A 25,200-nucleotide genomic window follows, 5' to 3' on the forward strand; every position below is an offset into this window, starting at 1 on the left:
GGCTCCCTCTTTGGGAAGATGATTTAGCGAAAGCTGTCTGCTCGGGCTGAGCAGCCTGTCGGGCGCCCTGCTTGGGGGTTTATACCTCCTCTGAGCAAAGGAAAGGGCCCCCTCCCGTAAGAGACGCAGGCCTGCGTTGAGGTCACGTCTGCTGGGAGTACAGACGGGCCTTCAGTCCCGCCCGCCTCTCCGACGGGGCCCTTGGGGCCGCACAGACATCTCCCTCCCTGGCAACCCCGCCTGTGAGAACAGAAGCCGACAGTGACAGGCACAGTGGCCCAGCCCGGCCAGTACACATGCAGGACACAGGACCCCGCCCCCCCCCCCCCCACCGAGCCGCTGGGCGCTGGCCGCCGCCGCCCCTTACCGCGTAGCCCTCCGTCTTCTTCTGGCACCACCTCAGGAGAGCGTTGCGCTTGGAGCCACCGTATTCCCGGGCCAAGGCAGCCAGGGGGTCTCTTCTTTCCACGCTAGTTAGAGAGGAGAGCACACAGTACAGAGAAGATGCTAACTTTTAAAACCCACAAATACGTAGGAAACAACTAACTAGATTAGAAAAGCAGAAGTCGAGGTCTATCCAGTGAGACTCTAAAGAAACCACCCAATTGGTCCCATCAACAATACATTTTTATTATGTCTCATGGTACGAAAGAGAAAGTAAATTGTGCTTCTTGGCTTTCAGAAGTCTGAGGAGGGTTTTTTTTTTTCTTTCTAATCTATCTGCTGCTCCATCCTTCTAGCCTTTTATTTATGTATCAATACCTATGTACAGTATCATTTTAATTAAAGACACCTATAGAAAAACACTCTGCATGCTTCAAGGCTACACCTATTTCCATGTAACAAATAAAAGGTAGATTGGAAGGGCATTTTAAAAACACCAGATTGGCTACTTACGGGGAAGTGATGGGAATGGAGATGAAAAACAAAATCGGTAAAACTGACTCAAAATGGCAGGGGGGACCTGATACTCTGAAGGTGACACTCATACTCCTCAGTTTATGGTGCAGGAACTCAATTCTGAGCACCTGTTTAGCCAAAGGAAGTGATTTCACTAATTAATACCATATCATTCCAAGAGCAAGAGTTTAGGTGCCCCAGCCTCAGTTTTCTATAGACACCTATACTTCGTATGTGACCTAAAATTATCCAAATACTAAAGAGGGACTAAAGATCACACAGTGTCTTCCATGACGAATATCATGAAATGAGAACTACATTCCTACAGCAGGTGGAACAGTATTCTATTTCCCTACACCGCTAGCAGTAGAGGGAGAACAGGAGGTGGTGCACGTCTGGAGCGGCACCTGTAGCAACAATTTACGAGCAACAGACAAATACTATATGATAGGATTTATATGTGGGACCTAAAAATAAAACAAACTAGTGAATAGAACAAAACAGACTCACAAATATAGAGAACAAACTAGTGTTTACCAGTGGAGGGGGGCCGATATGAGGGTGGGGGGATTAAGAGGTACAAACTACCGCGTGTAAAATAAATTATCTACGAGCATATATCGTACAGCACAGGGAATATGGCCAATATTTTATAACAACCATAAATGGAGTGTAACCTTTAAAAAGTGTGAATCACTCTGCTGTACACCTGAAACATATATAATATTGTAAATCAACTATACCTCAATTTTTTAGAAAAGAGTAATAGGATTTCCTCCCCGATGTACATAGCATCAGGGCATATATACAAGAATGTTCATAGCAGCACTTTTTATAAGAGCAAAAAATTGGAAACAAGCAAATGTACCTCATCAGGAAATGGATAAACTGTGGTATATTCATACAAGGGGATGCTATATACCAGTAAAAACTAAAGAGTTACAGATGTATGCAATAACGTGAGTGCATCACAGGAACAATTTTGAATTTAAAAAAACGGAAATAAACACAAGATGTTTCCATGTATACAAAATGTTAAACATATAATTTAAATAATATAGTTTATACTGCTAGAGGTACAAACATACACGGTGATAGTATAATGAAAAGCAAGGCAAGTTCAGAATTGGGGGGCAGGGAGGTGATACCAATGAAGCGGCTGATAGGAAATTTCAAAAGTAATGATTTTCTTTTCCTTAAACTAGAAGGTAAGTACCCAGGTGCATCTCCATTGTACTGTTAATTCTTCATGTCTTAGACATATTTTATTCTTCTTCTTTTGTATCCATCCACTATTTAATTACAATGACTTTTAAAAGAGTAACGGGACACTTCTGGACCTCAGGTGATTTCTCTCCCGTGTACCCAGCATATTTGTAAATTGGAGTCCATGAGTTTCTGTGGTCAGAATCACCGTTAACGATGAAGTTATGGGGATTTTGCCTGTTTTTACTATGCCTGGTCTTAATTCATCACTTAACTCATCGAATTTGTCAGCCAAGTTTTTAGGCCTGACAAATCAGAGAAGACTGAGGGAAGGCTTGGAAAAGAGTTTCTGCATAAACAAATAAAACATTTACCAGTTTTCTTTAAAATTATAAAGTTAACTAGATATGATTGCAATAATAATAATACGAGAATTTCCAAAGTAAATAATTTCTATTCTATTATTGTTTTGTCTCAGTAACATGAATATAAAAATGAAACAACAAATTAACTTCACTAATGTAACCTTTCATGATGAATGTATAATATAAATAGCATATTAACATACACATAGCCTGTTTATATACATTTCTGGCATAAAGAAAAGAGAAATTTCAGAATAGCACTAATTCTGGTACTTAAAGCCTGTTTTGATTACTTAAATCTCTTGCACATAAACATGACAGAAATGTAATATGTGGGGCTTTAAATTAAACCTCTGAAAGCTATGACCTCATCTATTTGGGTCCAAATATAGGCCACACCCAAAGATATGACAATAGCTGGCCTGAGGTATTCAGACTTATATAAAATCCTTTCATAATACTCATAATGGTAGTTCTAACGTATGTTAAAAAGTCATTACTTCTAAAGTAGCCCATTTTGTGTATTCATCTACCTGCCTATTCGTAAATATTTACTGAAAGGCTCAGTGTAGCACAATACAAGGGGCTGAGAAAGAGATTAAAGTGTTAAGATGGAGTATTTACTGTCCACTAAATTATAGCCCAAACGGGGACCATGGCACACACACTATGCAACGGTAAATTAAACACCAAATGGGTGTCAGACACCAAAGGCAGAAAAGGGGGTGTCCCGGATACCGGGTGGTGAGCTGCAACCTCAGGGAAGGGTTGACACAGATGGAGAAGTGGTATTTAGGAGTGTGAAAGGACAAAAGGAAGGCAGTTCGGCCGGAACCTCGTCAGCAGTCAGAATTGCTGGTGTGACACTGCAAAGGCAGGAGACATAACAGGCTCTGATGGATACCTGAGTTTGCTTTGTGGCTTCCAGCCCCCGGTGGGAGCGCCCAGCAGCCTGGAGCCCCCGAAGCCCAGAGAAGGAGGTCTGCTCAGGGACTCGAGCGAGGGGCTCTTCCGGAGATAAGGGTCTGGTCTCAGGTCCTCGGCCCTTCCCTTCAGAAGATCTGTGGGGACAACAGAATCGCCCGTGTGAGGAGGAGAGACCCGACGGGTCACCACACTCTCCAGTACAATCCTCACATCAGTGTCACGTACAAATGCACAAGAGACACTGACTCACTGTGCTGTGCACCTGAAACCAACACGACATTTTAAATCAACTACACTCCAGTAAAATTATTTAAAAAACTACACAACAGATACAGATGGAGATACAGATACACTTTTTGGACTGAGTGATGAAAATGCAAACAGGGACGTGGTGTTTTCTAGAAAGGATTCTCCAGGCAGGACTGGCTCTGTAATTCATAGGGACTGATGCCAAGTTAGCCCCTCGTTCAAAAACTACTCTGAATTTCAAGATGGTACCAGCAGGGCACTGAGCAGACATCCTGCTTCTAAGAGCCTCTGGCAGGTGCGCAGGTGGCCAGGCCCATGCAGCCAGCCCGACCCCCGGTGAAGCACCATGTTCTAACGAACGCACATCTGAGGGAGGGCGCCAGCAGGAAGACCTCTAGTGGGATTATCGGGTCAAAAAGCTGGGAACAGGAGTGACACCCATTTCCCAGGACAGGAAGCCATGCCAACCACAGGGCCTGGCTTGCCAAAACTCAGTCACGGTATTTCTTCTGAGGCTCCTCTCTGCTGTCCTATTAGTCTGTGGCAAAAGAGCTAATGAAACGGCCTAACCCTCCAGAGGATATTCCCTAAAGGATCACAAAAGTACAGAATGGGAGAAAATTCCCAAGACTGTCTAGTTTGTATGTGCAGAGGATCTGGGAGCAGGAAACTGGTCACTTGCTTGATGCCACACACAGCTGGTGACCAGGCCGAGCCCAGCGTCCCTCCTCTGACGCCACAGTCGTGGAGAAAACAATACTTGTATAGCTGATAGCATCAATTATGGGTGCTCAAGCTGGGAGTGAGGCTAATTAGCTGGGAAGAGCAGAGAAAAACAGAGTTTACATCACTGAAGGGAACAACAAAAACAGTGTATTAACCCCAGTCCTGCAGCTTCTGGGGACGTGATGCTGCAAGGCTGGCCAGAAAACAGGCAATTGTCACCGTGCAGTCCTTTCTGAGCCAAGTAAACAGAATCACCTGGGTGGACAGGGGCCTGCCGGGGTGGGGGGGTTGCTGAGGATGAACTATTTACTTCCGGGCAATCGCCGCTGTGGTCTCAGCGTCAGTATTTATCTTGTCAATGAAAAGAACGGTTTCTCTATACAAAGGAAATTTTAGAGCTGGAGGAACAGAGATTACCAGTACTAAGACCAAAAGTTCACCTGATGCACTGAAAAATGGTTCAGATGGTAAATCTGATGTTACAGATATCTTACCACAATTGAAAAAACATCACACACACAGCCCTGTGCTTATAACCAAGTCAGTCCTATTTCACACTACGTGGCAAACAAATGTGGAGAACTCAGCGCGGGCACCCCCTCTGGTTTCCTTATTCCTCTGACCCTGGACAACCCGTGGTCTCTGGTCACCATTTCCTCTTCCTGGAAGTCATTATGACAACTTGAAGTCCTATACAAACCGTGACCACTTCTTTATGAAGCTGCTATCAGAGCGATCGCCAGCCTCGTCACCAGAAGGCAACCGGGTAGAAAGAATCAGGAAAAATCCTATCCTGGTCCCAGAGCTACTCAAAATCAGTGTGGCCTTTGTAAATTGCTTAAGCTCTTCAGGGCTTGAGTCTCTTACCTGTAAAATGCAGGGAACGGACCAAGGTAATCTTTAAATTCTCAATGTCGGGGTTTATCTAAGGCTAAAATCCTATTAATTCCATGAAAAAGAAAAAATTCAGAAGCGAAAAACATAAGGTGGTGAGGTGAAACAGTTTACATCAAAGGGTAAAACTTATCTCACAGAAACAACTATTTTAAGGATAAACCTGTGTTTGACCATGACCTAAAAAAAGGATAGTGGGGATGTCGTTTTTATTCACCATGTCACAGAAACTGACACTTAAAAGACACAAAGGATTTCTCTCCATGCGGTCTAGATTTCTGGCTTTCTCTCCTTCTAACAGGCACCAGGAATAAGTCAGTTAGTGTTCTTTTCATTGTTTTTGTTTCCTCAGAGCAGTGACCTCGCAGTCAGCCGTCAATTTCCAGGGTGAATGTTCTACACAGCCGGAACCTTCCGCTGACGCCTCCCGGCTCTGGGGTGTGAGCTGACTCCACAGGTGACAGTGCGTAGGTGACAGCAGCCCCTCCGCGGCTCTGTCCCCAGCCCGGCTGGGTTCACTCAACCCTCCAGGCCGTCCCGCGAGGCGGACGGCACGATTTCTGTTTCGGAGATGGGGGAACCCCAGCGCCGAGGGCTGGAACAGCCGGACCAGAGCCGGACCGTAGGCAGCAGGGGGGCCAAGGTGCAAGCCCACACGCCATCCCGCCCCGGTTCCCCCTCAACAGCTCCTTCACATCGGCCATCAGCACGGCATGTGCAGCAGGAGCGAAAATGAGGCGCGTGCGGCCCTGCGGTCACAAGCAGCGCTTCGCCGTCGGGACCCGAAGTTTTTAAAACATGGCATAACAACAGGAAGAGGTCTACACTCAGAGACAAAGACGGCTCAGAAGAGGCATATTTTAGGTACTGTGGGAGCAATAGAACTTCAGAATCAGATAAGATTTTTTTCTCAAAATAGTTTCTTTTAAAGATGCGATAGTCTCTTGAGATTTAGTTAAAAGAACAGACAAAAGACCTCCAGAGCCTGACATTTCTCCCAAACTCATGCACCCTGAGAAGTGCAGCCAGCAGGACACAGCTGGGGTCTTGTGTCCATAACACATACACTCAGAATTTGAAATTGTTTGCGATAAATGCCACTTATAGCAAATAAATGATTCTTTTTCTAAGCTCAGTTTCATGCAAAGAAAAGAAGAAAAGTTAACCTCACAATACGTAAGTCAGAACTACTTCCTATTTAAGGTGATTTACCTGAGAGGGGAAGGTCTGGGAGATCCAAGCGCTGAGTCACTCCTTTGCTGGCCGGCCGAGCACTACTGAAGGTTGAATGCCTCTGAAACCAAAAGGTACCCGCACATAGGTGGACGTGTCACATCAGGGACAGCATGAGCAAGGGGTGTGTGCGTGTGTGTGTGCGTGTGTGTATGCGTGTGTGTGCGGGTGCATGTGTGCGCACGCGCATAAACAGTTCTCAAGCTCGTTAGAATCCCCAGGGGAACCTTTTAAAACGACTTCTTTATTTGAATAGGTAATAGATCCTATTAGGAACAGAAGGGACACAGAGTGAAAACAAAGTCTCCCTTTCACTCCCATCACCCAGTTCTTCTCCCTGGGGTAACTGTTATTAATCAGGTTTGTGAACATCTTCCTGGAATGTTCTATGTATATTCAAGGATGCGTGTAAAAAAATACTGTTTTTTAATGGCCAACGGGTACATGAAAAGATGTTCCACATCACCCGTCATCAGGGAAAAGCAAATCAAAACCACAATGAGATAACGCCTCACACCTGTAAGGATGGTCATTATAAAAAAAACAACCGCCACAGAAAAAACAACTGTTGGTGAGGGTGTGGAGAAAACCCTCCTGCACTGCTGGTGGGAATGTGAAACGGTGCCGCTGGTATGGAAAACGGTAGGGAGGTTCCTCAGAAACGTAAAAACAGAACTACCACGTGATCCAGCAATCCCACGTCTGGGTAGATACACAAAGGAATTGAAAATGGGATCTTGAAGAGGTACCTGCACACCCATGTTCACTGTAGCATGATTCACATTAGGCAAGAGGTGGAAACAACCTAAAAATGTATTAACAGATAAATGGATAAAGGAAGTCTCTGCATGCAATGGAATGCTATTTAGCCTTAAAAAAGAAAGGAATCCTGTCACTAGCTATGACCTGGATGAACCTAGAGGACAGGATCTGCTGACAGGGGCTGCACCTGTGCCGTGGCCCGAAGGCTGAACCTAGATGTTGACAGAAGTGGTCCCAGGCTGCACTTAGAGGAAGACTTCCTGATTCTGGCAGAAATAGATGTTCCTTTAATGGGCCAACTCTGGGGTGCTCTGGGAACGTTTGCTGAAGCTCAGTGCAGATCAGAGCTTCCCCTGCAGCCTTCCCTGTGTTAAATTCCTTCCTGCTTAACTAGCTAGAGTGACTGACGTACTTACAAAAGAATGGGGATACACATTCATAGAGAAATAGTCCCTTGAGTGGGGAAAAATTTGTAGAAGGAATTTCACTTTTGTAATAAGTTTTTTTTTTTGCTTTTGTTTTGTTTTTTTTTTTTGCGGTACGTGGGCCTCTCACTGTTGTGGCCTCTCGCGTGGCAGAGCACAGGCTCCGGACGCGCAGGCTCAGCGGGCATGGCTCACGGGCCCAGCCGCTCCGCGGCATGTGGGATCTTCCCGGACCGGGGCACGAACCCGTGTCCCCTGCATCGGCAGGCGGACTCTCAACCATTGCGCCACCAGGGAAGCCCCACTTTTGTAATAAGTTTTATCCAAAACAACCTAAATGCCTATCAACAGAGGAGTGGTTAAGTTAATCACTGCATTATCATACACCCTTCAAAAAGAATGAATTATTTCTCCAAACACTGACATTTAAAGATATCTGATATACTCCTTCATTTATTCAACATATACTTATTGAGCTTCTACTATGATATGATTATGTGCAGCCACTGTTCTGGACAAGAGATATAACATCAAGCCAGAGGGATAAAAATCCCTGCCCTCAGGGGTACATGCCAATGACAAAGCGAAAGCAGCCAGTGTCTGAATAACATGTAGTGTAACCCAATTTATAACACTTTCTCTCCCTCACTACACCCACACACACACTCCCCCCACACACACACGTACACACTTTTTTTTTTTAAATAAATAAATTTATTTTTGCTGTGTTGGGTCTTCGTTTCTGTGAGAGGGCTTTCTCCAGTTGCGGCGAGCGGGGGCCACTCTTCATAGCAGTGCGCGGGACCCTCAATGTCGCGGCCTCTCCCATTGCGGAGCACAGGCTCCAGACACGCAGGCTCAGTAGTTGTGGCTCACAGGCTTAGTTGCTCCGTGGCATGTGGGATCCTCCCAGACCAGGGCTCGAACCCGTGTCCCCTGCATTGGCAGGTGGATTTTTAACCATGTGGGTCCTGGGAAGATCCCACATGCCACAGAGCAACGAAGCCCGTGCACCACAACTACTGAGCCCGCGTGCCACAACCACTGAAGCCCGCGTGCCTAGAGCCCGTGCTCCACAACAAGAGAAGCTGCCTCAGTGAGAAGGCCGCGCACCGCAAGGAAGAGTAGCCCCTGATCGCCGCAATTAGAGAAAGCCCGCGCACAGCAACGAAGACCCAACGCGGCCAAAAATAAACAAATAAATAAATTTATAAAATAAAATAAGCACGAGTTAAAAATTGGAAGTAATCTAAAAGTCAACCATCAGTAGGATGGATAAACCATCAGTAGAATGGTATATTTACAAAGGAACATGACACCGCAACGAGAAAAGAACTGCCACAAAAACAGGAATGAATCTCACAGACTCAGCGTTGAGCAAAACCATCCAGTGACAAAGTCTGAGGTCACAGAGAACTAATCTGTGGTGAGAGGTCAGAGAACGGTTCTTTCTAAGGGGTCACTGATGAGATGGTGGCATGAGAGCCCCTTCTGAGGTGACAGACATGCTTTATCTTGGTGTTGGTTACACATGGAAACATCCAAGTTACGTATTGAAGAGGTCTGTACTTCATGGTATGCGAATTATAGCCAGTGGTGTGCTGCAGCTGGTGTGTACCTGCTCATAGCGCCGACGGATAAGTCTTCAGGAACTGTGCAGGCTAAGCTACTAAACACAGCCGTTATTAAAATGAGACTATGTTAAAAGCAAAAGTAATAAATACTCAAAACTCATTGCTTCCTAATTATTTTTCTACATTTTGCTAATGGGGTTTTCATACCTGCCTTGTCTGTCTTGTACAAATACTATCTAATGTACATCTCTTCTCAACCCCATATTCACTGAGGTCGTAGAAAAAGCTTGAAATTGGCCACAACGGGAATATTTACCAAGAAATTGGCAAACACTACAAATCCGGGCTCTTTCCCCCAAGGAGCCAGTTGTAAAACATTTCCTAGCAAACTTGTGTTTACAGCTCAATAAAGATAAGTAAAAATGAAGCATGACCTCTTTCACTTTTATTAAATAAAAAATGATGATCATAAAATAAATAATTGTTTTATTTGGTTTTACACAGAAGGTGGTGGAAGTTACCTTCAAGGGCAAAAAAGTGAAAAAAGTATTTTTTTAAAAGCTTAAAAGATCCCAAACAATGTCCATAACTACTAATAACATCAGAAATGGAAGCTGCTGACGACAAGACCAACCTTAGCTCAGCAGAGGCAAAATGCTGAGCGCTACCGATAACAACAAAGGCCCTGGGCACAGAAATGCCGAGAGGCTGTGGTCTAAAACCTTCAGGTTTTACATGCAGTCACATGCAGTGAACTCTAAGAATTTATAAATTGTAAACATTCTCTCTCTCTCTCTGGGGGCATTTTAAAAAAATCGATTGTTTGAGTAATATACCCAGTTCAATGTCCACTTCTAATAAAAATTACAATCTTCATTTCACTGAAATCTTTGACAGTGTCATCTTACGGGAAACCAAGAAAGAGGCATTAACAAAACTGTATGACAGGGGCTTCCCTGGTGGCGCAGTGGTTGAGAGTCCGCCTGCCGATGCAGGGGACACGGGTTCGTGCCCCGGTCCGGGAAGATCCCACATGCCGCGGAGCGGCTGGGCCCGTGAGCCATGGCCGCTGAGCCTGCGCGTCCAGAGCCTGTGCTCCGCAATGGGAGGGGCCACAACAGTGAGAGGCCCGCGTATCGCAAAACAAAACAAAACAAAACAAACAAACAAACAAAAACCGTATGTCGTTTGCAGCATCTCAGACCTTCCTCAGGAATCAAAAGGCAATTTTTAATGAAAGTTTCATTATTATTATTTTAGGCGTACTAAAAAAATGTTCCATGTGCCTCAAAAAAATAAACCCACTGGTTTTCGGTTCCCTTTTGTTGCCTGGGTACCGTGTGACACCAGCCCTACCCCCCACCCCACGCCGTTGGCTCTGATACCTGCATTGGAGAAACAGCGGCAGCTGGAGTGGTCCTCACGGGGATTCCGCTCAGGGGGCTCCTGGAGGCCTTATGGACAGAAATGTCCTGCCCAGCTCCACCTGCCAAGAAAAGAGATGGGGACATTTCTACGCTGCTCCGGTTCAAAACAGCAAATAATAGTTCCTGACTTGCTACTCTTTTGGGTGACTAAAAAAGTACCCCATGATGCCAATTAGGTATTACGTGAACTCTTTCACCCTCTTCTGCCCTGGACCAGTATTGAATTGGGGAATGAGTTGGGGGGAGTTAACTAAATGGGGGCTGGTCTTAGATGTAGGACACATACAGGTGATGAGTCACCTACAGCAGGCAGAACAGAACACTCTTGCATAAACCATTATTGTTCATTCCTTTTCCACCTTCACAGACCGAATGTAGTCACTGAGTCTTCACAGCTTCCAGTCTTTGTAGTCTAATCTTAATCTAATTTAGCCCCGAACTATTTTAGCAGAGACAGCATCCTAGGATTAGCCGTTACCCTGGCCTTCCAGTACAACAGGCGTATCTGTTGCAATCAAGGGAAAAAATATGTTGCATTTTGGATACAGGCACATCGGGTTTCTTCTCTTTACTGTATTTACAGGTGTACAGTATAGAGATGCATCTTTCTCATGTGGCGGTAACAGTGACTAAAGGTGACTTGTGAGTCAGGCAGACATTGCCAGAAAAAGCTGGGAATGTCCCACGATCAGGAACGACACATCAGCACCAGCGGCCACACACAAGACCAGGGGGAGAAGCATGTAACAGCACGTTCTAGGATAAAGGAGCCCAGGGTGTCAGCAAGGCGGCCGAACACACAGATCAGCGCCTCATTTCCCAAGGGACGAAGTCTCTGGCTGGCCCTGCTAATCCTCACGAGATGATAAGAAGGCGCTCAGCAGTGACCTGGATTTAACAGACACAGAGGCAGAAGAGGAAGGTGGAGAGGCAGCAACTGGAGTTGCGGAGAGGAGGACAGGAGAGCTGACTCTCTCTGTTGTCTCATTGGAGCCCCAGAGGGCATCACGCACCATGTCTACACGTGGATGGTCTGGGAAGGGCCCCGTGGTCACGCCAACGTGGGACCAGGGTGGTGGAGGACGGGCTTGATCCATGGGGCCACGGTCTGAATTTGAGTTTTGCTTATGAAACAAAATGACGAAATACCTGGACGCCCCAAGTCAAATGACTTGATAAGGGATTTAACGGTGGTTGCAGACTCCGAAGATGTCGGAGGAGTTCTGTTCACGTAGCCGCCGTGCCACCGGCCAGGAGCATCCACCTCGGAGGGCTCCGAATCTTCCTTCACAGGTCTGCACGGCAAAGAGCAAATCAGATTGAAAAGGTGGAGGATGTCCCCACGGGACACAGGACACAGATGGAAACAACCAACGTCGAGAAGAGAAACAAATCTGGGAGGGGGATCGCAAACTGAAAATCCTGTTCTCCGTACCAGCTTTGCATTTTAGGAAATAACGTGGGTACCGCTCTTAATTTGTATCAGAGATGTTTTCTCCGGAATGGCCAGAGAGAGCATTTTTCTATGCAGAGTGACTTGACATGAGCTCTAAATAAAAAGGATGTAACTGTAAACTGCAAAAAAAACCCCAGACAAATGTTATTTATCAAAAAACAGTTAGCTTACTGTCCGTGGTGGATACAACGGGTTGGGGTGTCGATGGGAATCTAATCCCCACCTGGCACACAGAGGCTGGAAAGACGACATTTCGGGACCCCCTGCAGCTAGGATTTCAGATGGGGGATTTAGGCTCCTGCCAGAAAGACTGGACAAGACGTGCACCAGGACCTGAGTCAGGAAGGAGAGGCCGGGCACAGGGCCTTCACTACGCTGAGACAGACGGAAGCAGAGGCAAGGTTCTCCTGCTGCTGGAAACTGGTGGCAGCTTTCCGACCAGGCAGGCAGCTTCCTGGTTTAAGGCTCCCCTTCACGGCAGAGGCAGCAGCTGGCCTGGCAGCCCAGTTCTGTGTGCTGTAACTTCGAGCGTCGTTCCTGGAAGCTGAGCCTGGAGTCTGTTTCTCCAGCAATCCCCCCATCCCCCAACAGTCCTGCAAGCCCTTTAGTACCTTCCTGCTTAAACCCCCGAGGCTGCCATCTCTTAGGTACAAGAGAATCCTGACTCATATGTGTTTGACCCCCAAGAGAATGGTAACTGTGCTCTAGAGCAACACTGCAGCTCTGCATGAGCTGAGGCTTCTCTGCTCTCCCACACTTTCCTGGTGAGTTCTCTCTGTGGTTTCCAGACTGCAGCACAGACTCATAGAAGAGCCTTTTAAAGACAGACCATCTGCGTCAATCCTCCCATGCATGGCTTCCTCATCCAGGGGACGTTGGCCTGTCATTTAATCTCCCTGTGAATGTGCCAAGACAACACCTCCCAACTTCCCATTCCTAAAGCACTGCTCTTTCCATTGTGTCAAATTGCCACAGCTGTTTTGCAAAAAGATGACTAATTTATGAGAATATGGCTCAAACAGAATACTTCCGGCAAGGTCAGTGGAAGTTTAAAATATTCATTTATTGATCTTTTTGAAAGGAACCTAGCTGCTCATAAGCTTCTGCGGTTGAATTTACTTGTCCTTAATCCTCAAAGCTTTCTCCTGTTGCTCTGTAATCAACGTGAGTAGAATAAATTTAAGTGAAACAGAACTTAAAACGCTTAAGTCACACTGCCCTACACTCTGGTCTCCACAGTCCCTTCTTTCGAGTGAAAAAGAAAATCAGTAAATTGATGACTTTTTCTGGAACGAAATATCAGGTATTTCAGAAATTGGTAAGGGTTTGTTTGTTTTTTTAATCGAATGGGGTTGGTTCTTGTTATTTTCCCTGTTGTGTCACACAGTATAAAATCAGATGGTAGGTAGGAAGAGAGCGAGCGAAATCAGGTTAGGTACGAGCCGGGGAAAAACCTCTCCTTTCTGTCCCAGCCATTCTCAGGAAGGTGATACAGAGGGCACCTTCTTGCCCATCCATGTACCCGCCCTGCCACCTGGCCTGGAGGATTTAGAGCACCCCTCAAAGGAAGACTGTTGTTAAAAATCCACTTCTATTGCACTCCTTGATAATTTAATAAGAATAAAATTACATTCCGCCGAGGTGCTCCCTTTGATTACCTAAGTTTCTCTGTGACTCACAACATCAAGTGATACAGAGGACTCATTTCGACACCATAAGGAAGTAGCAAGGACGCAAGAAGCAATCCCAGCCCCCCTGCTTTCAGGTATCAAGGGCAGCATTCCACACTAGCAACGCTAGTCTGCTGGGCTAGGACAGCAAGAATGAGTGTGAGAAAACCCAGCCAGTTGTTTAAGTAGGTTAACGAAGCTACTGGACTAAAGACCTACCACGTTACATAACAGCGATATGTGTGTGTGTGTGTGTGTGTGTGTGTGTGTCTAGGGAGAAGACCCACAGACGTGTGTGTGTGTGTGTGTGTGTGTGTGTAGGGAGAAGACGCATAGGACACTGTTGGTCCCATCAGTGCTGTAACCGTGAGCAGGGACACCACCTGGCTTCAGACTGTTGGGATCGACCAGCAACAACCCCAGCGATACACTGAGTACGACATTCCCTCTGTTCTGCGGAAGAATAAAGACTCTGTATTCTATAAAGAATACTAAGAAATACTCAAGCATACAACCAGGTGTACACTAACCAATTCACTAAGTAAAGGAAACACTCCAAGGGCCCACTGCGGATTAAACACTGTTCACGGTCAGCCACGGCCTCCTAAGACACACGAGAGGCTCTTGGGTTTATCTGTAAAGTAAAAATCACACGTGTAGCCAACGGAGCCTTGGAAAGTCCTTGAATCACCCAGAACGGCAGCTTGCACAGTGCTGTAAACACAACTGCACACAAAAGCAGCTGCTCTTCGTGCGCTTTGCGCAGTCTGCTTCTCAGGTGCAGGTCAGACAGCTGCGTCGTTTAGCGACCACGTTTAACCAACCACAGAAACGAGGCATGTTTCCCGTCGGCTCCCAGCATGTACAACTCTGGTGACAATGAATAACTTCCACAAAAAAATCTGTGTCTGATATGTAACTCCACGGCCAGTACCATGGGTCTTAAAAACATTATCTAATATACTTTTCCACAAAAACTCCATAAGTTACAATCCTTCATTTTAGACGAAACACTTGATGAAGGTCATAAGGCTGGTATGTGGTGAATCTGGGGTGAAAACCCAGCTGTTTGACACGCCTTTCTCAGGTTTTTCCATGACGCGTGGGTGTCCTGGGAGAGGCACAAAGGACTCTTAAAAAAAAAAGGTAATAATGCTGATGGGACTTCTTCTCCAAATTTGTTTAATGTATATTTAAGAAAAATACTACCAATATTTCTTTCCTTGCTCTTATTTTTATGGGGTAATCTGATCTTAGGAGGCGGCAACCCATCTCTGAGAACGACAGACAGTCAGTTGTATGTGAGGTCACCCGAGGCACCAACACAGGAGATGGGGGTGTGTCCTGCCCGTGGACCACGTCCCCTGCTCGCTGACCGCTGCCTACCTTCTGTACCTCTCACTGGTATGTAAACGTGTACACGCGCCTATGTCTGTACTTACCCCTTACTTATTAAATGTTGTCTAATGCCTCTAACGCACGGCTTCCCTTGTCTGGTTACAGAACAGAATCTTCAAATAGTGTCGGTTTTCTACGGCTCTTAGGTCATCACACAGGGCACAGCTCGGCATTGCTGTTGGTTTTGATCCAAGGACATGTGGGTTATTGCTTGCAATTAGCTTTAAGGTATTCAAGGGTTAACTACGTTTGGGAAACGTCGCATTACACCACTGCTGCCTCCACCACCGGGAGACTAGTTTTTGTAAAGAAGACGGGGCACATCAATCTCGCGCTCAGGACAGCTCTTTCCTGAACGACTGAATGGAGCCCACCCAGGCCCTTCCTGGGGCCGCGCAGACCGACGGCCCGTGACTCCCCTCCACCCACTGGCTTCCGGACCAAAGCCCGGCCGCCTGATGCTCTCTTCCTCTTCCGTCCTCCGTGCCTCTGCTCGTTCTGTATCCTGACGTGGAAGGAAACCTTCCCAAAGTGTGTCTTCTTATTATGCACAACACAAACCTAAAAGAAGTCTGCAGGTCCACAGCGAGACAGAAATCAGTTAAGCATTCTGTCTCAGGTGTCAGGGTCCTCGGAATCTCTGTGTAAGTATGTCTATGACAATAAAAACAAACAGCGTAAGAGCATTTTGAACACAAGCCTGTTACCCTCCAAATCCCAACAGCAAGAAACACAGGAATACATCGTAAAAATCCTGCATCGGCACCAGAAACTACAGAAAGATAGCACGTCCGTGCCTCAGACTTTGAAGAATTTCTGCGACGCAGAGAATAAGTGGGGGAAAGTGACAAGAAAATTACTACCGGTTTACCCCGATTCCCTTGCAAAGAGATTGAAGATGTGGGAAACCCCACTGAGGCCCCGGGTCCTGGAGGGCAGCCAGGGCTGGAAGCAACACCTGGGGGACAGGCAGAGCACCCCTCCTGCAAAGGATCAGTGACACAAAGAAAGACACGCCCGTCCAAGGAGGCCAGGGTGGTTGATTCCCGGCACAAAGGACAGTAGTAAAAAGGGGCAGATTGGGAAAGGCCACAGGACACGCCTGAAATGGACAACGGCCAAGCAAAACAGACCCCCAAAAACCGGCTCCTCCATGCTGCCTCCACCAAACAGAGAAGAAACCGGACACGGGTGAAGTTCCCCCACGGGCACCTCTTCCTCTGCGCTCCTCCTCGCCCTGTCTGTGTCTGCGACGTGCCACAGAAATTTACGTTAAAGAGGCTTCCTTCAAGTTTAAGATACGAGAAGATTTCTAGAGCAGTCAGGCAGAGTGAGCACAGATCGAGGCAGAATCCAGACACTGATCCTGGGCGAGTGACAGGCCCTGATACACTTTTATCCACTGAAGCAAGAATAAGTGATGGGAAAAAACAGGCCCTGATCTATGAATAGATCTCACAGCATAAACTGAAAAGGATCACCACACTCAAAGGAGAACAGACATTTGTAAATACGGAACAGGAAACAGATTTAGACACTTAAAACATCTGCCTTCAGAATACAATAAAATTCAAGAAAGTATATGAAGGATGACACTTTAAGATGAAAGGCCAAGTGTCAAAAATTATATTAGCAATCTAAGAATCCCATGAAGACAGTTTAAAGCAGAATCAGCTCCAGAGAAAAAAGAACAAGGGCATACTGGGAAAGTCTCTCTGAAAACGGATGAAATGAACGATGTCAAGGTGGGATTTCAGTTCTGCGGGCAGAGGATGGTGTGGTAATATAATAAACAGTGCTGGCGTGAATGGCTGTCCATCTGGAAGAAGAAGACCCACTCCTCACATCAGACTAAATAAAGAAAGCAGACCAAATGTCCGAGAGAGTATGTGTGTAAAACAGATGAAGAATACTGATTACCTTCCAGGACGCTACTCAAGGGGGAGAAGGATGAATATTTTTCTTTAACACCTCCATTTTATTACCGGTTCACCTAATATTACTTCATAATTAAGAAGAAATCCAATACAGTAAATCATCAAACAATCTACTATTTGTTTTTAAATTTCAACAAGACAGTTCTAGACTTCAAATACCATGTCCTGTACTTTCCAATACTCCAGAATCTTTAATTAAAAATTCATTTATGCAAAATTATTATATTTGCTCCTTGCCCTCGTTTCCAATAATGAAATCATTTTTTAAAAAATAACATTTGTACTTAAAAATCAACCTCCTATCTACAACTTGCATTGAAAATACCGTTTGCTTCTGCCTCAATTCCAGTCATCCGACATGGCTTTAAAGTTCTGAAACTACACACCCTGGAAAATTGAGAACAAAGTGACCAGAAGGCCCTGCAGAAACGTGGCCAGTGATTAAAAATCAGGCAAAAGACTCTTCGAAATAATGACACGTTTATTTAGCACTTCATAAACGCTTACATATAAAAATACTCGACAGTCCCCAGAGAAAGATCAAAATATGTGAGACAGCCGTGCATTTGAAGCTGAGATTGCCTTTTTCTTGTTTGTATTTGAAAACACCCGGCAAATGAGTTTTATATCATCCTAACGATTCTCAGTCCGAGGTAAAGATCTCCCAGGATATAAATTCCTGTCCCACTAGGATAACTCCAGCGAGTGTCAGAACTATTTTTACAGAGAGGACGTCGACCTCTCCTCTTTCTGTCACCAAGTCGAATTTTTCTAGTGACTCTGTGCTCTCTTGTTTGACACTCACAACGTTCTCCTGAGTTAAAGGGCTTTCCTATTCCTGATTTTCCGTGGATCCCATCTTGTCTCACCTTCCTGATGACGTAGCTAATGGCCTAGAAGTTCTTCACATGAGAGCTGCAATGAGTTCTGCCTGAGGGAGGTTGCTGAATTGGACCCAGATCTTAACAAACGTACGTACTTCCAAGAGTTTCAAGTCACACTTTGAATCTTGGATCCCTCTGAGTTATATGCTTCCGGATGGAAAAAGTCTTTAGATTTCCAGGGTGAGTTTTATTCACGAGGCTTTTGTCGTTGTTCGTTAGTTCTCAGTTCAATTCCAATTAGCATCGTCCCCACAGAAGCTTATCTGATTCAACTACATCCTTCATGATCAAGCAAACATCGATGCATATTGAACCCCAAAGAGATTTTGGAAATCAGCCCAAAACACGGTGGTGGCTTGTTTCAGACAAGCTTAAGGAAGTCAGACCCCAGCTGGAAAAGGTGAAATCAAGACTGGACACAGAGGAAGCAGAACTTTCTAACTTCTTCAGAACGAGACGTCAGGCAGATGGTTTCCTGTTTCACCTAAAACAGTGTTAATTCCAAGCTTATCAGACACTGTATTCAAAAGGAAACATAAAAGTAAACTCCAAAAAAGTAAAGCACAGCCTGGGCTGTGTTCACTCTGCACGTGCAACGCCACGGCCCTCGCTCAGCACTCTGGCTGCATCTCAAAAATTTTTTCACGACAGACTTTGTTTTGCAGAACAACTTTATTTCGTGCTCCAAACAAAAGACTGCTGAATCTTCTGTGAAGAATAAAGAAAAAAAAAAAGAGGGAAGGATCATCTTTGTGCAGAGTTGACTCCAAAATGCAAAAAGAAAACAAAAAAAAAGGTAAAGAGACTTGATGACAATGACTGGGCAACAGTGGCTGTTCTAAGGAGACCGTTTGGTTCTTTATCAAAAGGTTATTTCTCCTCTACACATTCCCCCTTTCACAAAGAAATGGCTGTGGTTTCCCATCATGGCAAGGGCTGGGCGGCCTCTCTTCCACCACCTGCTCTGCTATAGCTGACAGAGACCATGGAGCTGGAAAATAGAAACGGGAGGCAAAGGCTGGTAAAGGTGTTACTTAACGCAACACGACCTTAGTCTACACACACAAGGACTAACAGCTGGCGCTGTCCACGGGGAAAAGCTCAGAGCAGCACGTCTGAATTTCGACTGTCCCCATCTCTTTTGGAAGTCAAAGGTCTTCAGACAGAGAAAACGCTAAAACTTCAAAATGTCGGGCTCCTCCCACTAGACCGTCACCAATAGACAAGGGTGTCGGCAGAGATGTCCAAGACCAACCAAATCAGGTCCCTGTGATTGACAGAATGGCTCGTGCTTCCCTCTACTGTCCTACAGTTAAGGCCAAAAAAAAAAAAAGATTTCTTTTACTATTTCAGTATACACATTCTAAAGGCTTCCGGGAAGCTCACGCCCACTTTTCAAAGCAAATCTGTAAAGACAGGGGCCTGGGAGCAGAGAAGCAGACGTAGCTCTTTAGAATCAGAGGCTACAGCTCTAACGCCACAGGTGCAAACTGAAGCTATGAAAAAATAAGTCATATGAGAGTGAAAGGATTACGCTTGTTGGGATACCAGAGGACCGGTTTCTACTTCGAGGGGCAAATAAAATGCCAGAGGCCCCCAACAGTTGGAGCTTCGCATGTGAGGTTCGCTCGGAAACTGCTCAGGAGTCCCCACGAGAACTGGCCCCCTCGCTGGAGGGCCGGAGATGCTGTATCGAAGCATCCGCAGGGAGAGAGCTGGACAAGTCATCTCAGTGACCCAAGGAGCTATGCCTCCAACTTCCTACTTTCCCTTTCCAGTGACAGCTCCAGACACCCAGCGAGCGGCTGTGACACATTACAGCTGTAAGAACGACACACAGGGCGCACAGGCACACAACTGACGTCAGGGCAGAAGGCACGTGTGCACACACAGAGTTAAAAGCCAATTCCAGAGAGTCTGGCAGTGACGGGCCGCCATGCTGCTCAGTTCAGAGGTGACAACAAGAGAACCAGTGGTACAAGCTAAACACACTGGGAACCTTCGACGTTCTATTTCAGAAACTGATACAGTTACTTAGGCACAGACGTTCAGTGTGTTTAACTCTTTAAGAGGCTGCTTATTGGTGTCGTACGATACATACAGCAAAAATCGAATGTCACCCTGAAAACAATGGTCCGTACCGTGTCAGAGTAACAGGAGGCACACAAAGGTCTCTCCCTGCTACTGTCTGAGAGGCCCATGTCATGTACATATCACCGACAGTGTCTTCTGTTAGAAAGGCTGCATGTGGCCCAGCAAGGCATTAAGTCGAGCTGCACGTGTGTTCTCTGAAGCCCAAGGACTCAACTTTTCAGGAAAAAGTTTTGATGTTTTAACTTCGGCGAAAGTTTTAATTTCCTTGTATTTCTCTTAAAGGTTCAAAACAAGAAGCAGCCAGAGTTGAAAAAGTTATTCATTATCCTTCCATCCAATAATTTCTGTGTCTGGCAAAACAGATCATTTTCAGGTCCACAAAAACTACACGGGTTTGTTCAAATTTCTGGAAGAGAAAGAGGAGGTCCATGGCCCAGCTACAATACGGAAATGCCACTGTGTAAGGGAGACCCAAGGCTTGAGCTGGGAACGTGGTACTGGGGGCACATGTGTCCCTGACTCCCCCATCAGAGAAAGGCTCCCTGACCAACCAGTCTCAGAACAGAGCTTAGGGGGGGGTCTTAAAATCCAACCTACTCTTAACCTTCTCATTTTTTTAAAAAAATAAATTTATTTATTTATTGGCTGCTTTGGGTCTTCGTTGCTGTGCGCGGGCTTCCGCTAGTTGAGGCGAGTGGGGGCTACTCTTCGTTGTGGTGCGCGGGCTTCTCACTGCGGTGGCTTCTCTTGTTGCGGAGCACGGGCTCTACGCGTGTGGGCTTCAGTAGTTGTGGCACATGGGCTCAGTAGTTGTGGCTCGCGGGCTCTAGAACACAGGCTCAGTAGTTGTGGCACACGGGCTTAGTTGCTCTGTGGCCTGTGGGATCTTCCCATACCAGGGCTCAAACCCATGTCCCCTGCATTGGCAGGCGGATTCTTAACCACTGCGCCACCAGGGAAGCCCTTACCTTCTCATTTAAGAGAGGAAGGAGCTCAGTCTGGGAAGAAAACCTTGCTAGTTGGTGGCAAAGATGAGACCAGAGCCTCATTTTCCCATGTACCTTAACATCAGTTATTCTGACTCCAAAATAAAAATACCTCTGAAAACATCACAGGATTGAAGATGGCTAATGAGCTAAGCTTTAGAATCATCTAAAACTACGTTAAGTAATGTTCCACTTTAACTATTAAGTTCTTGGTAATAAACGCTAACTTGCCTTCACACCCAGGCACCCCACCTGCCTGCCTACTGGCCTGTGATCCCTTGAATGCCAGTTGATGAGAATGTGAGTCAGTCCATCCAGGGTCACGATCAAGTCGCTTTTCTGATGCTCTTACTTTCTCTTGATTGTACTTGGAGGACCCCATCAGAGAATTTTCTGCAAGTTCTCTGGCTGTGGCTGAACCGAGAAGGACTTCTGAGTTCTCGTCAGAAGACTGTCAAAGTCAAGAACCCAGGCAGCCGAGATGGAAACCCTCTGCGGCTCTGGGGCCTCGGAGGGTGTCAGCTGGCTGCAAGTCTGGCTCAACGTGGTAGGTTCAGAACAGGTGGAGCCATCTGCGAGTAACTTTCCAACAGCCAATGCTTTAGAAGGGGCAGCTAGCCGGGGCAGCGCAAAATCAGACAAGAAACCACTCTGGCAATCATCTGAAGGGCAGTGACAGCCAAGAAACCCACGGACGCCTGCAGGGTTTCAGCAGCACGCCATGTTCTGAACTGCTGTCAGTTCTCGAATTTTGAAACATTTTGTGATAAGGGATTAAACTGCTGGAATTAGGAGGTAGGTTTGCAAATCACTGGAAAATCAAAAGAGAAACATACTGTGTTTGAAAAAAAAAGTGACCCTAAGTTTGAAAACGTTGGATGTAGCACATGGGGCCCTAAACTGTCAAGACACACGCAGATTTCCTATCGTATCAGGGTTCAAGTTGTATAATCTGACCTGTATCTTAGAATCTAAGTAAGAAATGCAGCATCCCATACAATAACTTATTTAGGGCCACCTCTTAAACTCAAGGCTTGTCTTTTATCATTTATCTGTAAATTCACGTATATATGAAGCAATGCAGGTTATGACGTGGTTCCTCTTCCAAAGACACACAATAGAAAAGCAAGACACGTGGACAAATATACAAAAGCAGACACCAAAGCAAACCAGAATGACCTCACAATCATTTCAATAGAGAACACTATGAAATCTAGTTTTCCTATTCTGCTTCTCCCTTAAAATTCACGTGCTTTTGGTGGCCAGAGGGTATAGGTGTGACTATAAAACTCTGATCTTGATTTTTATAAACAAAGGGCCGCCAGATTGATTGAAGCAAGTTTGGTAAGAGAATCAAAAGAGAATTCTGAGCAGAAATCTACTCCTTCCACTGCTGTGAAGTTCATGATACTATATCAGACCCAGAGGCTCAGAATCCAGCCCCTGTCAGCCCTGGAAAACAGGTAAAAAGGGCAAACTGTACAAATCTGCACCCAGAATGTAATAAATCTGATTTTTAAATTCTACTACATCTTATGTTGAGAGAAATCCAAAAATTCAAAATAACTTCTAATAACCAAGAATCTCAACATCAAGGACATCTGTTCCTGATGGGGAAAGAGACAGCACTGCATTAGCTGAAGCCTAAAATACTGTAGATAGTCTTGTTTGTAAACCATTTAAATGTTAAGCAATAACCAACCCTGGGCTCACTTTCGGAACAGCTTAGTCTGAAAGCTCGCTGTTAAGAAGGGCCTGCTTGGGTAACGGACTGTAACGATCCCCTCGAGAGCATAAGGGAATCACGTATCAGCCGGACATATGTTCTCCACGCTTACCCTTTCTAATAAAGTGGCTTATTTCAAGGTCTTCTGCAGGGAGCCCATGGGGGCTGCTAATACAGAAGCAGGTCCTGGGCCAGGACGGTGAGGCCTCCACCTGGTGGCCAGGCCCCAGGAAGCGGTCAGTCTCTCCCATTGGGTGAGGGTGACCGACACGAGTTGCCCGGACCAACAATGAGATGTAAGGGCATCCTCTCCTCCAAACCCGGAGGGGACTGGGCTAAAACTTTGTCCCCTCGAGTGACGAGCTTTCTCACCAGCGGGAATGGTGGTGACGGTGTTGGGGGGAATATTTCTACCATGGAGCTAGTTATGCCCTGGCCGTGGCGTTCGTTATACCCTGGCCGTGGAGTTAGTTATTCCCTGGCCGTGGAGTTAGTTATTCCCTGGCCGTGGAGTTAGTTATTCCCTGGCCGTGGGTTAGTTATTCCCTGGCCGTGGGGTTAGTTATTCCCTGGCAGCAGGTTAGTTATTCCCTGGCCGGGGGTTAGTTATTCCCTGGCAGCAGGTTAGTTATTCCCTGGCCGGGGGTTAGTTATTCTCTGGCCAGGGTTAGTTATTCCCTGGTGGGGGGTCAGTTATTCCCTGTCCGGGGGACAGTTATTCCCTGGCCGGGGTTTAGTTATTCTCTGGTCGGGGTTAGTTATTCCCTGGCCGTGGGATTAGTTATTCCTTGGCCGTAGGGTTAGTTATTCCTTAGCCGTGGGGTTAGTTATTTCCTGGCCGGGGTTAGTTATTCTCTGGCCTGGGTTAGTTATTCCCTGGCCGTGGGTTAGTTATTCCCTGGCGTGGGGTTAGTTATTCCCTGGCCGTGGGGTTAGTTATTCCCTGGCCGTGGGTTAGTTATTCCCTGGCCGGGGGTTAGTTATTCTCTGGCCGGGGGTTAGTTATTCCCTGGCCGGGGGTTAGTTATTCTCTGGCCGGGGGTTAGTTATTCCCTGGCCGGGGGTTAGTTATTCCCTGGCCGTGGGTTAGTTATTCCTTAGCTGTGGGGTTAGCTATTCCTTGGCCATGGGCTAGTTATTCCCTGGCCGTGGGTTAGTTATTCTCTGGCCGGGGGTTAGTTATTCTCTGACCGGGCGTTAGTTATTCCCTGGCCGTGGGGTTAGTTATTCCCTGGCCGGGGGTTAGTTATTCCCTAGCGTGGGGTTAGTTATTCCCTGGCCGGGGGTTAGTTATTCCCTGGCGTGGGGTTAGTTATTCCCTGGCCAGGGGTTAGTTATTCCCTGGCCGTGGGGTTAGTTATTCCCTGGCTGGGGATTAGTTATTCCTTGGCCGTGGGGTTAGTTATTCCTTAGCCGTGCGGTTAGTTATACCCTGGCCGTGGGGTTAGTTATTCCTTAGCCGTGCGGTTAGTTATTCCCTGGCCGTGGGGTTAGTTATTCCCTGGCCGTGGAGTTAGTTATTCCCTGGCCGGGGATGGGGGCAGAGGGACCTGGAGGGAGGGGAGGGCTCAGGACAGACACCCAGCATCACGTGCGTGGATGCCGTCGGCCCTGGCCAGGAGGGCAGGTGGGCCCGGCCCAGGGTGCGTGCGGCATGACCCACCTGCCGCGGGCCCGCGCATCCCCCAGGGCCTTCTGCAGCCGGGCGTTCTTCTCCTCCTCCTCCAGCAGCCTCCGCTTGACAGCACGCAGCTCCTGCTGGGCCTCGCACTTGATGTCGTTGGCCACCACCACCGCTGTCTGCAGGTCAGCCTGGAAGCGCCGCCACTCCTCCGTCTCGTCCTGGAAGAGCCGCAGTCCACGCCCGCGTCAGACCGACCCCCAGGCAGGGGCTGCGGGGCCCCGGGTGGGTCCCTGAGCAAGGCTGGCTGTAGCAGCCTCGCCGCCGGGAAAAGGCGCAGGCGGGGCTGCAGCCTCAGGTGTCGGAGTGCCCGTCCTGAAATCAAGGCCGCCTGAACTTCCCTCCCGGCCACACCGTTCATGGTTCCAGGACCCGGGCCCCGCAAACCTGCTATACGCAGCGGGCCAGGGAGTCGTCAGGGCACCTCTCAACGGCGTCCACACCCATGTTCACGGGGACCCCTCCAGTAAAATGATGGCGGCATCCCACCCCTGCGTGACCGCGCCTCACCTTTATCTGCTTCGTCAGCGTCTTCAGCTGCCTCTCCAGGTCCGACTTCTGTTCCTCCAGTTTCATCACGTTGCCTGGAAATGAACAGGCAGACGGAGTTGGAAAAGTCTCAAGACCCTGGGGAGAAGCTAAGCTCGGAAGCAGAGCAGACCCAGATCCTGCAAGAGGCT

General features: G+C 46.9%; 1 protein-coding gene across 5 annotated transcripts in view; it reads right to left on the reverse strand.

Moving 5' to 3' along the window:
• SPECC1 (sperm antigen with calponin homology and coiled-coil domains 1) overlaps positions 1 to 25,200 on the reverse strand; it is a 245,347-nt gene that overhangs the window by 51,083 nt on the left and 169,064 nt on the right. For 4 of the 5 annotated variants that reach the window (XM_049702411.1, XM_049702412.1, XM_033422807.2 and 1 more), the window contains 7 exons: positions 25,031 to 25,104; positions 24,503 to 24,681; positions 11,838 to 11,983; positions 10,647 to 10,747; positions 6,480 to 6,561; positions 3,376 to 3,532; positions 368 to 470 (listed from right to left, as the gene is read on the reverse strand). In XM_049702411.1, coding sequence (XP_049558368.1) covers positions 368 to 470; positions 3,376 to 3,532; positions 6,480 to 6,561; positions 10,647 to 10,747; positions 11,838 to 11,983; positions 24,503 to 24,681; positions 25,031 to 25,104 — 842 coding nt within the window. Of the gene's footprint in view, positions 1 to 367; positions 471 to 3,375; positions 3,533 to 6,479; positions 6,562 to 10,646; positions 10,748 to 11,837; positions 11,984 to 17,610; positions 19,025 to 24,502; positions 24,682 to 25,030; positions 25,105 to 25,200 lie in introns of those variants that run through there. The other variant, XM_033422809.2, reaches the window with a different exon arrangement.

The sequence above is a fragment of the Orcinus orca genome, chromosome 19, assembly GCF_937001465.1.
Source record: "Orcinus orca chromosome 19, mOrcOrc1.1, whole genome shotgun sequence".
Lineage (NCBI taxonomy): Eukaryota > Metazoa > Chordata > Mammalia > Artiodactyla > Delphinidae > Orcinus > Orcinus orca.